This window comes from Gymnodraco acuticeps, unplaced genomic scaffold, assembly GCF_902827175.1.
Source record: "Gymnodraco acuticeps unplaced genomic scaffold, fGymAcu1.1, whole genome shotgun sequence".
Taxonomy (NCBI): domain Eukaryota; kingdom Metazoa; phylum Chordata; class Actinopteri; order Perciformes; family Bathydraconidae; genus Gymnodraco; species Gymnodraco acuticeps.
The window spans coordinates 4,144,309-4,159,002 of NW_022989768.1; the positions used below are offsets into that span (position 1 = coordinate 4,144,309).

General features: G+C 37.7%; 2 protein-coding genes across 2 annotated transcripts; both read right to left on the reverse strand.

Annotated features, from left to right (window-relative positions):
- Positions 1–436: 436 nt before the first annotated feature.
- On the reverse strand, positions 437–8,371 carry cmtm3 (CKLF-like MARVEL transmembrane domain containing 3). The gene is made up of 5 exons (XM_034216742.1): positions 8,113–8,371; positions 3,202–3,357; positions 2,983–3,078; positions 2,706–2,826; positions 437–1,764 (listed from the first exon to the last, which is right to left on the reverse strand). Exons 1-5 carry the CDS (start codon positions 8,227–8,229, stop codon positions 1,736–1,738), a joined length of 519 nt encoding a protein of 172 aa, XP_034072633.1. The 5' UTR covers positions 8,230–8,371; the 3' UTR covers positions 437–1,735.
- A 979-nt stretch (positions 8,372–9,350) lies between these two features.
- Positions 9,351–13,353, reverse strand: LOC117547877 (proteolipid protein 2). The gene is made up of 4 exons (XM_034218777.1): positions 13,197–13,353; positions 10,147–10,302; positions 9,958–10,053; positions 9,351–9,707 (listed from the first exon to the last, which is right to left on the reverse strand). Exons 1-4 carry the CDS (start codon positions 13,284–13,286, stop codon positions 9,573–9,575), a joined length of 477 nt encoding a protein of 158 aa, XP_034074668.1. The 5' UTR covers positions 13,287–13,353; the 3' UTR covers positions 9,351–9,572.
- Positions 13,354–14,694: the final 1,341 nt, after the last annotated feature.

Below are 14,694 nucleotides of genomic sequence, written 5' to 3' on the forward strand. Positions count from 1 at the left end.
ATGCAGTGTTCCTTCGAATAACGAGATTATTATCCTTTATTTTGTATGCACAGCAAATGGCTATGGTTTAATTCAGTTGCTGTCTTGTGAAAACCGGGCATCTCCAGATTTAGTGATGTTACATTTTACAAGATAACACATTCTTTGACTTATGATAAATAAATCATTCGAAACCCCATTGAAAATGTCAATTATCAAAAAGTTGACACTGTTGTTGTGAGCTTGTGAAAATGTGGAGTTTTGGAGATTAATTGTTTATATCTTTATTTGGGATAGTGAAGATAAACGCCGGTTCAGTTCTCACTGCAAATGTGTTTCCTACAGCTCTGAGCTGGCGTAGATCAATTTAAACCCCGATTTATCAACAAAAATGTGGATATATTATTGCCAAGGCACCAGTTAAATAAAGAATCTAAGTGAAGCCACACAGGAAACAAACTATCAAAACTTTACAGTAAATGGTACAACAGTAAACAATTGATTGCAACTTTAGAATATCTTTATTGAGCCAATTTCGCTCAACAGTTAGAATTCCTCAGGGAAGTGAAAGGCCTCTGATTCATCTGCTTTAAATTCACAGTGCTGTTAATAACACTAGTGCAGTGTATAATACATATCAGTCACTGTGACTTTTAGTGCATCTAATTATTCAGTAATGTTTCTGGAAATACTGAAAAATCAGACTTGCAAGCAAAAAAAAAAAATGCACAACCAACATAAGAAAATATGCTTTCGATACAAACAAAAACAAATCACATATTAAACATTTAACAAAATCATAATGCATGAAGTGTCATTTACACACACAGGTTGTACGAAGCACATACAGTAGACAAACGGAAACATTAGAGCAGAGCGTCTTTTGAACAGGTTTGAAAATGTGTTTATAGCTTTCATTCATGGCAACTCTAAACAAAAGTTGTGGGACATGTAAACCATATAAGGACCCAGAAAGAAGAGCTTATGCAGTACACGCCATAGTTTTTAAAGAAGATAAGCAAACATTTTCTTCAATTTATAGAAAATTCACTCTGTAAAAAATTTGACAGAGGTTGTAACCAGCCACCCTCAAACCAATCGTTTCTTCTTTATACTGTACATATGTGTTTTTATAGCAATACTGCAAATGTATAAATGATGATTATACTGCACTTACTTTCTTCACTATTAGTATTCATAAACATTGATTCACTAAGGACAGCAATTTAGTGTTGTTGGATACAGTATGTCTGTAAATAAGGACACTGTAAATACCTAAAAGTCAATACTAATTAATATTCCAGATTAAGACGTATGCTTCTACATGCAGATTGTACAAAAGGCTCTTGAAACTCAGTATCTTCAAACAATTTCACAGCTTAATGATTATTTAAGTATCAGGTATTTTTTTCTAAATCGTCTAAGACACTATAGGTTTGTGTTAAGGCATGAAACACAACTACATATAATGAGCAGTAAATTAGTCATTTAAAAAAACAACACAGATTTGACACATCAGTTTAGACATTTTCTGAATGTGTGGACATGATTAATGTGTGAAATACATTTCCACCTGTGAACGCTCAACAGGAGAATTCAAAGTAGGAAGAAGAGAGAGTCCGTTCACCTCACAGAAGACCAACTACTTTATGGAGAAAGTCCCCAATCCACCAATTAATTCACTTAGTTGACAATCAATGTGACCCTTATGTGACGATCTAACATGCTGGTGAAGACCTGCTGGTGGTCCGTGTGCTCAGTCCGAGTCAGAGTCTGAAAACTCACCTAGAAAAAAAATGCAAACAACAGATTAGGTATCTGGATTGGTGTGTACCAGTTACATTAATATTTAACTTTAATCCCAGAAAGTAACAAGTCATTGAACAATATGGTGCACTTGAAGACATGAATACATGTTGGAGGACATCATGGATTTAAGTATCTGACGTTGAGTTATGATGTCGCAAAATCTATGGCTTCTACTTTGATGAAACTACAGAACAAGCCCAAACTTTGAAAGATACAACAACTCTGTTTGTTAAAGTGCTGGTTCACCCCATAGACTGTATGGGTCACCATCATCACATAAAGCATCTTCACACCCCTCTAGATGTATCACTAGTTAGTTAGTTCGATTTTTTTTTAGAAAAGGTTTAAAAAGTTATTTTCTAAAACTTGCACTAACACAGCAAAGTAAATGAGGTGAAAGGTTCTCATTTATTGCATCTCAAATACAATTGAAAAATAACTAAAGTATCTTTCTCTATCTTTCTTTGATCTATCTCAACATCAAAGTTAAGGAGGCACATTCAAGCATGCAAAAAGGGTTGTCTCGAATATTAAAGCGGTCTGATGCAAGTTGTGAATTTGTGTCTGCCAAAAACAGGGAACCAAAGGAAGTGGCTGAAGCACTAACCCTTAAATATCATGTCTAAATTGATACTGTCATACGCATGAACACAACTCGGCTCAGTCATTGTATGTGCACTGCCAAAATAGGCCCCAATAAGTCAACCGTACAACTTTAAATGGTGGATGGTTAAAGCAAACACATTTTAGTTTAAGAAATGTGGATTTTTTTTACATTTAACAAAACATACTGCGCAATAATTCATATCTTACAGGCCTATATTAAGTCATGTGTATTTTAATAAATAAAGTATATTTATTTAAAATCAAATAGTCTTATTTGTCTGATTTAAATCAGATTGTCCTTTGGGTATTACCTTGCTGTCTCGATGGCTCCTCGTTGGTCTCCCCTCCTCCTTGCTTCAGGAAAGTGGCCAGCTCATTAAAAATGAGGTAAAAATCTAAAGCAAAGACGATGGTGGCAATGAACCCAAATATCTGTGAAAAGAAAGGCATTTGATATCAATACAGGGAAAAATTACTGGTGCGATAAAAACTGAATTATTCAACAACGATTTAAAGAGTTGTATGTACTTAACAATACATAAACAATGGAGTTGTAGGCTATAATCAGAGATAAAAAGGAGAATTTACCCCAGCAGCCTTAGAGGCAGCGTCCACATATTTGGATACTGACATTATGGAGATGATGAAGAAAATAATGGAGGCAGTCACACATCTCAAGAAATCCTTTAAGAGAGGAAATAAATAACATGTTTTAGAGGAAAACCGTAACTTTTTTTTAAACATTTCTTTGTTTTCTCATGTACAAGATCATGGGTATCACTTAAGTTATGGTAAAACTGCTCTTACCATAAGAGGCCAGAGGAAGCCTTTAAACCTCTCATTGAATTTGATGGAGTAGGCGAACAACAAGAAGAGAGCAGTGAGGAACTCCAGCAGGGGAAATGTCACAAAGGCTGCTGCTGTGGATGCCGCGAAACAGATAAATGAAACAAAGGACAGCGCCTGAAAGACAAATAAAAAGAGAAGTAAGTGCAACATGTACAGCAAGTTTGGATCAATGAGGAGTTAATGACTCATGCCTCAAACAAAGAAATAAAACATGTGTTTTTTTCTGTGATTGAAGACAACTAGAGATATTGAGGAAGGGACATATCCCCCTGTCTTGAGTTTATGTTAATTCCACATACATACGGTAAAAGTATTTATTTCACAGTACAGTATTTAATTTTGCATTCTGATTATCTTATTCTATTTTATATGTCAATGTTTTTGTTCATCCTGCAACTTGCCACCATTTGTATTTCACTATGTTATGTGTTTTTGTTTCACCCGGAGGAGCTGTCTCAATATTTGTATTGCTAAAACGACACAGTAGCTTTTATGCATAACAAATAAAGCTTTTGAATCCTTTAACCAATTTATTTATTTCATTTCAAACTTTTATTTAACCAGGTGAATCCCATTGAGATCATTGATCTCTTTTTCAAGGGAGACCTGCAGCAATTAGGTTACACATGAAGACAGAACAGAAAAACAAAAAGGACATCATACAACATAGTTACAGGGTTACAATTTACATACCTAACGACGTACCAACAGTATCAGATTGCATAGCATCTATCCGAGCTTTAAAAACATGCAGTGGAACCAAATTGCTCGGTTTCCATTCTTTTTGCATACTGTTCCAAGCAAGAGGAGCTGCGCTGGAACCAAAAGGCACATTTACATTTTCGACCCAACAGATAAATACATTTACTATTTTATGATCTGCTCCCTAAGATCATGTTACCTTGCCCTGAAGCTGTGAGTCTGTGTGAGTTACAGCTTCAGGCCCACTTCCTGTTTGGAGATACAGCTGTTAAGAGCTGTAAAAGACAACGTTTATTCACTCAGGCCTTGTCGTTCTCTCTCACACACGTTTGTGCAAGCACCCACAAACACAGAGCTGTTACTGAAAGAGGACGTTCAAACGGGCTCTGTGTTTGCAACAAGTAGTTCAAATGTATGTAAATGAGCCTGCACTGTGTTTGACGCTCTCTATTAGGAGTGCTGGACAGATCATATCAGTGCCATATAAGCAAGTCCAGACACTGTAATCTTAGACAGGCCCAGCCATCTTGTCTTTGTCTCAGTCTTCCTACCCTGGCCTGAGGTTAGGAACTCCCCCTGCCTGAACCCACTGCTGCAGCTGCTATTACTTAAAAATGCTGCAAATAAGCAGTATGCTGTCAGGGATATATAATATTTCTCGGTAATAAGACACATAACAGCTTCAGGAAGCTTTTATTCTCGTTTTTCAGTAGATCCTCAGGTATTGTTTGCTCAAAAAGAATAAAGTATATGTTGGAATGACTGAGCAACAGCACAGGATGAGCTTGTGTAATCTTGACAATTTGTTGCATTCTCTGGCAAAAAAGAAAGAAAAACACATCACATCAGTGAGACAATAATGTTTCCTTTTGTTTCGAGTCCAGAGAATAACACTGGTCTAGGGCTGAAAGTAAAGATTTTGTGTTTTTTTTGGATAATTGTTTAATCGTCTACTCATTTGCTTATAAATCCATACCAAAAGCTATGTGCTTTGAAATTAGGTCCGATGTGAGGGAGCTTGTTTTGAAAGATTTGCCCTTAAAAGGTTTGCGATGAGTCAACTGCGCAGGTATTAAAGGTATAGTGAAACCTGTGAGTGCATGAGTGTTAAACACCGAAATACATTATAAGTTCTGAGGGCCAGAAAATGGCATACTGAGCGAAGAATTCTGACAATCCAGTTTATACCACCTAGGGAGACAGCACAACTTTACCACATCATGCACGCCTATTAACAGCCTGTTTGCATTATGGAAATGTTTCAAATGTTACACAAATCTGCTTTTTTCAAGCGCATATACAACCTGTGTTTCTTATTGGGCCTGTTGCTGGCAAAGACTGAAGCCTAATGAGGAATACACAGTGCTCTGACACATTGTGTATAATAGGCATGCTCAGCAGAATATGTGTCTGACTAATACTCCCAGGAAGGGAAAAGCTACAGCCTGCGTTCATTTTACTGTACAACTGCATACTTAATGAAATAAACAACAGCTTCCCAGCATTGAGTTTGAACTCACACAGTGCACATGGCACAGTACAGTAAATAACATAATAATATCAACAGAAAAAATACCATTGATAAACCCATACAACAACAACGACATACACAGATGAATCAAATGAATTCCGTGTTCTAATGTTCTACAAACCAATAAAAGTTGAGTTTCTGAATGCATCAGTTAGGATTGTAGAGGGAATAACAGCGTAATAAATACAAAATAAAAACATCTCTCATTACATATATTGGTATCAATGCAGGATTTAGGACATTTGTCTTTGCCCTCACTCATAGATAATGATGAGGCTTATTTTTTTCGGCTGGCAACGAACACTTGAACAACATTTAATGGAATTTGCACGGTCAGTTTCTTCTGTAACAATTTGTTGCAGTTAGGGTTGGGAGATACCATGAGACAAAATGTTCTACCATACTGTTATACTGGAGTAGCTCTCCTTTTACCATCTCTGACTGTTCTACATCTTTGTGGGCAATGTTAGGAATCTAGGAGCATCAAGGTTTTATGGCAAGGTTGGGTTGTTATTTGCTTTTGTTGACATTGTAAGCTCCTTTTTACTTGTCCATTGTTTAATTTACGGAATTAGCCTAAATGTAACGCTATTCTTGTTTAAAGCTATTCTTGCAATGCAATAAACAACAGATCAAGACTTAAAAGTACATAGGGAGTGATTCACATAAAAAAGCGTGTTTCTAAAAGTGTGTCTTTAGATTTGAAAGAGAAGTGTATCCATTATGTGGATCTTCCTGTGGCCTTTTAGTTAGCTATGCAGAAACATGTTTAGCCTCAGGATGAAGATCACAGTCACATTGCTGAGTGGCAGTGAAGAGACTGCATTGTGTGTGTGAGAGAGTGCAAGGGGCTGCTGAGCTCTGCATGCACACACAGTAAGGACTGTGCTCCAGGCTACATGTTATGGCAACAGACCAAAGGATGTGACTGAGAGGAAGATGACTGCATGCTCTCTCACATGACACAAATCTGAGGGTTCATAGCAGTAACAAGCAAGAAGACATCCACCCCCCACCACTATCAAACACGAGTAGCTACAGTCAGTTCATGCTTTGTTCAAATGCACTTGAAAAGTCACTGAAAAAGCCATTCGGAAGTTGTTTTTATTAGCTGATTAAATGTATTAAACAAACAGTCTTAAAAAAGTGTATACTGTTATCTAGCTTACCTAGCAGCACATATGGCTATTTTCAATGGAGAAGATGGTTACAGTGATCTTCAGTGTCTCCATAATCCATAGAAAACTGTATTCCAACTTTCCGAAGTGTCCCTCAAAGTTGCTCACTATTCTTCCCTTTAGAAACCCCGAGACGAAAACCGACTGACCCATATTCAAAAGGAGAGTTAAATAGTCCGTTAAAGTTATTTCCAAATTAGTTACATTAATGCATTAATGCAACACATTGTCATGGCTGCCATATCTCTTACAAAAGAAAAAATACAACTAGGCCTAACTAGCGATTTGACTTTTGGGCGCGTTTGGCGAAGGCATTGCACAGTAAGAATATCAGTGGTTTCAGATCACTCTCAGTGGCGACTGGTCATTAGGGGCAGGTGGGGCACAGCCCCACCTAGTGTCAGCAGAAAGTATTAAAAGTAATGATTACAAAAAAATGCAAAAAATAAATTAAAAAATATATAAAATATATTTTAAGATCATGTTTAATCATCTGATTCGTCTCATTGCTGTTTTAGTCTGTGTTCTTCTAATTAGTGTCTACAGTGTGTGCCTATTGAGCTGTTTAGAGCCATGTGGGACAAAACCCGATCCTGCCCCTCCCTCTTACTGTCTAAGTCAATGGTGACTGTAAAAACTACACTGCGCATGCTCAGAGTATTGTCCTATTTAATGTGTGTGGCAAAAAAATAATGACCATAGGGGCACTGAGCTGCCATCCCCACCATACGTCATCTCACGTAATTCAGAGCTGATTGGCTGTAAGTACGTGTGCCGCGAAAAGTGTGGTGTGTGAAGAGGAGGAGAGAGAGCTGCAGTGACGCATCCTAAAACCCGGAAGTAAGCTGCGCATGGCTTCCCTCCACAAAAAAGCAATGATATTTCTCCATAAGATTTTAGAAAATAGCTCCAAATAAAATCTGTGGGAAACAAACCTGTTAGATAAATGCACGTTTTGTTCAGCCGGATAATATCCACATGTCTACCCTACTTTTATAATTTTCGAATCATAAATCTATTGATTAGATTTATGATAGACTTTTGAAACTACAAGAACATAAGGAGGACTTTTACAAAAAAGTAATAGAGATTTTTGTCCAGAGGGATAGGCAAATGGACTTCATCTTCAAGTCAAGGTAAGACTGCAATTTTATTGAAAATGGGATCTTACTAAGAGAGAACAATTCAATATTTAAATGATACAATTACATATTTTGGGTATCCTTCTGTTGAACTGTCTGTTTAAAATTAATTGAAGCATCAGACAAAAAAAGCTTTTGAAAATAATATTATATTTTGATTTAGGTCAAAATATAATATTTGTAAACCTGAAGAGCCAATGCCAGAGCCTCACCAACCATGAACCTCACTGCAGAAGCTATAGACATCTGAGTTGTTTGTGCCCCACCACTTTTGTACATATAAAAACGCCACTGATCACTCTGGTCCATTTCTTACCACTTCAGCAATAAGCAGCATTCCTTTCCTTGAGGAGGCGAACTCTTTGCTCGGGAGGACCGACAGCAGGACAGTCTGGCGCGGGTGAATCGAGCTGGGAGTCTCGATGTCCCCCATGGTTGGATAAAAAGAGATATCAACTCTCCTCAACAGTCAGAGAGTTCAAACTAACCCGCAATGTAACGGATCAAAAGCTAAAGAAAATATATGTGGAGGCGTGAGGCTTCTCGGAGGTGGAAACGGAAACAATGACAGCGCGGAAACGCAGCGCGAGTTCCCAACAAGCGCAACATCTGCTTTCTCCAGATGTGAAATGTGATGCCCCCCAGCTGCACACATACAACACAATCGTCAGCCATTCAGTGGAAATATCCAACTCCTCATATCAGAAGGCAAAGAAAAGGCTTTATTGATATTTGTGTCTTATTGAGATTTGTATCAAATAAAAAAATATCGTCAAACACAAATCAGAAATACATTGCAATAAATACATTTGAATACAGAGTTTGAAACATGCCAGTTTACAACACTTCGAGTCACATTGTACAGTAAGCTCAGGGAAATGTATCAGTTATAGAGCATTTGGAATTGTTAATGTTCATTGCAGGGACGTGCACAGACATTTGGAGGGGCTATTGCTCTAAACTGGAAAAAGTGCCTCCCCCCCGAAAAAAAACACAAGACGTCTTTCGAAAATTGTAACTTGTTTTTAATGTAAAAGAAACCAAGCTATTATTACATCAACTAAATTGAACAGTAATTCACATCTCATAACAAAATAAGCTAAGGTGACTACTTGCATTCGGTGACTTGATTTTAAAAATGAAAACCAGGGACATTTTTTGTTTTGCGGTCCATATCTCATTAAAATATCTAATGTTAGTAACTATTAAAGACAAAATGGGGACAATTCTGTTCTAATGTAGTTTTACCAGACCATTGTAACTGCTGTACAGTCCAGACATACTGATAACATAGGGCCTCTAACTAATTACCTTAAATGAATTCACTAATTAATGAAACCAGTTCAATACGCATTATTCTTATCATTCTTTAAGAGCGCGGTAACGGTAAGGTATCAAATTACTTATTTATTTATGTATTTCATAACTTAATAACAGAGATGGTCAAACTAAAGTGGTAGAGACATGGCAGAAATCCTACAATGATAAACAGACATTGAACTGTTCACCCGTGAGAGGGCGATCAAGAAAAGAGAGCGAGCGGCCCCGTTGAGGGAGTTTACAGATGAAAAGACACAGAAAGACAGAAGCACAATAACAACAAGTAGGCAGATGACAGCGCTGACAAAGTGTGTTTCCCGCAGCGAGACGCTACAATACTAATTGTGGGCTTATCATGTTGATTCGGCCACAACAGAAAAAACTAAAACAAACTCTCGCTCTCTCCAGAGGGGCAGGTCAGCCAAAAAGGCCAAACGGGCCATTGCCCGGGCAACATTAGCCCGTACCTGTGCACGTCCCTGGTTCATTGTTTACTGTATTCATTTCACTTCTTGGCTGGTTGAATGTGATGTTCTTGAAAAGTACGAAGCTGTCCACACACATCAGCCCAGCGAAGACAAGACCAAATATCTGGAAATGAAGAGCATATTTGACATGCATATTTCCTGTCAACACTTCAGTGTGTCTAACTAAAGAGAAAATCAAACGTCATGTACATTGGGCTAGTCAGAAGATGAATGGAGATAACAAGCAATGTTATGATTGCTATCTGCTATTTATTATTTTGATGCCAATGTATGAGGGGAAACTAAAATCCATTTCAAATTTGACCCCCACAACTGAGATTTCAATTATAGATTAAAGAATATATATTTCTCACCCCTCCAACCAGCGTGCCTGTGACAGTGTAGGTAGTCGCCGCCAACAGGCTCAAGACAATAAAGTAGACTGCTGCAAACACTGAATTAAAAGCATCCTGCACAAACAAAAATAGCTTTAGAACAATGACTTTTAAAATGCAACACTTACAGTAGACTTCAATTGTTATGTGCTGTAAAACATCACCCACAACGAGAGGCCAGAAGAAGAATGTCAGCCTCTTGTTGAGTTTGAACAGGTAGAGCAGCAGTAGAAGGGAAGTGATAACAAACTCCAGCACTGTGGCTGCAATGTACTTTGGTCTGGAGGCTACAGCGAAACACACAAAGGCCACAAACAGAGTCACCTAAAGCAGAAACAGAGACACAACAGTTAGAAAATGGTAACTGCAATAAATGCAATTTGAAAACTTCTTTAAATATAAACACAATATTGAGCTTTCGTATCAGGACGATTCTGCACAATAATATCCCGCATTACTGGACATTTTTATATCATGTATATTTTCCACATATTTTTTTTAACTTTTTTACGCTATTTTATTTCGATTTCAGAAATATTTGTCGACTGTTTATTTCTTGTGTCTTCATTTCTCTTGTATTCTCTATCTATAATTTGTATTCTAAACTTCCAACAGGAACCAGAACATCAGCTGATTTACTCTTCCTTCATACGACCTGTTGCACATCCTATAGAAAAAGAGGAACTGAGTGTCGGCTAATCACATTTATTTTTAAATACAAGTAACTAATACAGTTGCTAATATTATATTTTAATGTTGATCACTGCATCAACAAACTAGCCCTTGTAAAGGCTTTATTGATATTTGTGTCTTATTGAGATTTGTATCAAATAAAAAAATATCGTCAAACACAAATCAGAAATACATTGCAATAAATACATTTGAATACAGAGTTTGAAACATGCCAGTTTACAACACTTCGAGTCACATTGTACAGTAAGCTCAGGGAAATGTATCAGTTGTAGAGCATTTGGAATTGTTAATGTTCATTGCAGGGACGTGCACAGACATTTGGAGGGGCTATTGCTCTAAACTGGAAAAAGGGCCTCCCCCCCGAAAAAAAACATAAGACGTCTTTCAAAAATTGTAACTTGTTTTAATGTAAAAGAAACCAAGCTATTATTACATCAACTAAATTGAACAGTAATTCACATCTCATAACAAAATAAGCTAAGGTGACTACTTGCATTCGGTGACTTGATTTTAAAAATGAAAACCAGGGACATTTTTTGTTTTGCGGTCCATATCTCATTAAAATATCTAACTATCTAACTATTAAAGACAAAATGGGGACAATTCTGTTCTAATGTAGTTTTACCAGACCATTGTAACTGCTGTACACTGTAAAATATTACCATGATTTCACAATATTTAGCTGTAATATTTTACAATAAATTACTGTTTTACCACTTTACAGTCTTTACCTGTAATGTTCACAATATAATACTGTAATTTTGAATTTCACAGTGAATTCAATGCAGGTACAGTTAATTACTGTGAATGTACAGGATCAATGATTACCAGGATTTCACAACATGTTACTGTATTATTTCCCAGTAAAATACTGTATTCAGACCATCCTCTGTGATAACACAACAAATTAAGTGATTTTCTTGCTTTTATCGCTCTTGCTTTAAATACTAATTTCTTTCTTTGGTGCAGGTTTCACTTCAATTGAAAGGGTTCACCGCTGAATGTGCCTTAAAATAAACGATGCAACATATAAATCTATGTAAAATTGAAATTGTTGTCTTGGCTTATTGTTTTCAGGTGCTTCCTGGGCATTAATCCTGAGACGGGCTCGAAAACCAAAAAGAGGCATGGCAATTTAAACCCCCATGTCAGCACATTCTTCAGAAAAATTCTTGACTTAGAGTGGTGCACCTGGTCTGCCCCTGGCTCCGCCTCGGCCCAGGTGTTCCAAATGCCACTCAGCCGTGTATATATAAAGAGAAGCTGGAGAAGAAGGATGTCTCGCCTATCCTAACGACGGGAGACACTCTCCTTAGAATACCTCTTTGCCATTTTGAGCTGTAGGCCATATTTTTACAGATGTGTTTATGTTTAGCCTGGAGGACCTGGTAGTACAGTTTTTGGCTTTATTTTGTTTCCCATAGGGTTTATAATTGAATTCTGGTTGGGGGGGGGGTAGCTCTGGGTCCTACGGCCCCTCCTTCTGTTTGTTCCTTTTGGCCACTCCTCCAGACCTCTTCTTGTTTCCCGTTTTGCTTGTGTGAGCAAACGGCTGATTATCAATAAATGCATGTTACCAAGTACCGGTTATTGCGTGTATTCTTTCATGTTGCGGGTCTCAGCACGAGCCACTACCGCGGAGTAGAGGTTGGGGCCGTAACATGTCCAAGACACTGTGAAATGTACTTTGCACTTCAATGGAGTAATACAAAGTTAAAATGGGCATTTTCATTGTTTTTCTTTGTTGATTGAGCAGATTCATGGTAAAATCCCAGTTAACTAGTCAAATTTACAATATATTATCGTATTTTTACATTTTTATATTTACAGTAAATTACTGGCTACTGTGTTGCATTACTTCTACAGTAATAGTGTGAAAATACAGGTAATTACTGTAATTTATGTACAGCAAGGTACCATAATACCACAGCTCTGTACTGCTATATCACAGTAATTCCATGGGCATGGCAACTGTAAAGTCACAGTATTTAATTGTACGTTTATTCTAATTTGCTGTAAAATATCTACAGTAAATTACTGTGAAATATTTACAGTCAATTACTGTGAAATATGCAACTAGTAGCCAGTAATTTACTGTAATTTTACAGCCAAACATTTTACAGTGTACAGTCCAGACAAACTGATAACATAGGGCCTCTAACTAATTACCTTAAATAAACTCACTAATTAATTAAACCAGTTCAATACGCATTATTCTTATCATTCTTTAAGAGCGCAGTAACGGTAAGGTATCAAATTACTTATTTATTTATGTATTTCATAACTTAATAACAGAGATGGTCAAACTAAAGTGGTAGAGACATGGCAGAAAACCTACAATGATAAACAGACTGGTAAATAGTTGTTAAACACTCTATAGAGCAGATTTGTTAAATGCTGTTATTTCTTCACATGCTGTATCTGCTTCCCCTTTAAAGCGTGCAGGACAGGTTATATTTTAGTTCCTTACTTATGTTGCCAACCATGAAACTTTTAACCTCATGGTGATGTGCGATCTGTCTCACCATCTCTGCTACTTTCAGGATGCCCTTCTTGGATTTGATAAACGCAGTGTCCACCTCCATGGCTGTTATTCTACTTGGATCCTCTGACATGATGGTGCAAGTTCATTTGCAAGACAGCTCACAGTCTGTTTCCTGAAACAGGCAATTTCCTTTTAGCTGTAAAGGAAATGACTGTCAGCCAAAATAAGCGCAATATTTTCACACCAGCTCTTTGCCCCATCTGCTGTGAAAGCTATGAAAGATGTGCATTATTTTATACAGTATGAGCTCTGACTTTTACAGGACAAAACATTTCAACATAATCTCCACCAGGGCAAGTAATCCTTCAAAATGGAAGTAGGCCTAGAGAGTTAAAGGGGATTACATTTTTTTATTTAATTTAAAATAAAAAAATTAGAAAGGGAGTCGGAGGCGGTGCATCGAAGGTGCAAAACTGTCTTTAATGAGCAGCAGAAATGCAGGTGTTGTCGGGTCGCAGCCCGGGACAACAAGAGAAAGAGCCAGGAGGGCACACAACATATAAAGGTAACCACATATATGTCTGTGTGGAAACAATACCCCCAACTCTAGTTCCATGTGTGGATTATGTAACCCAGTGTATTAAAGGTGGTCACCACAACAATCACTTAAAGGGGACATGCAAAATGCACTTTTTGATGTATTTCATACATAAATATATGTGTCAGGGAACTCCCGCAGTCAGAAAATAAAACCCTTTCTCTTTTCCTCTGTACCCAAATCCTTAAAAAACGGGGGTACAACGAGCGGATACAGATTTTCCTGCCGATATGACGTAATTTCGGATGGTGGACCCACAGAAAGTTGCCATCAGAAACAATGCCTGACGTGTTTTGGACGTAATCTCGTCTTTGTTTACATTAGCAAGCCTCGCTAACACTCAGAGCACATGTATTTAAAAAGCAGGAAATAAAAAAAGGAACTGACCATGTGATAAACCCGCAAGAGAAAAAGCATTTGAGCTCCATGCTGTTTCAGAAATAATCGTTGATGTGGTTTAGAACAGGATGGCGTTTTATCACAGCAGAATTTAACTTTATCTCCGGTAGATTTCAGATCAGGCATTAGCTTCGTCTCCTCTTTTTTTTTTTTTTTAAGCTAAGGACCCAAAATCCGCGTTCCTCTAATGGCGCATTTCCACTACGTCGCGGAGCGCGGTTTAAGCGTGCCGTGCCCGGCCCGTTTTTGGTTGCGTTTCCACTAGGCGTAGTTCCGGCTAGCGAGTACTTTTTCACAGTTCTCATTCATAACACTCCGTTCGATGTCTCACTATGGGATGCGCCTCAACGCGTATGCAAACAGAAGCATCAATCTCATTACGCCAATCCTGATTGGCTGGTGATCTTGACGTCTACGTCAGGGAATCCACCCACCCTTTAAGTAGCTTGCGCTACGTCGCAGCGTCATTCAAACACCTCTTCAGAGCACATCTCGAATATCAGTAGCCGGGCTAGTTTAACGGTCCACAGACTGAACCCAA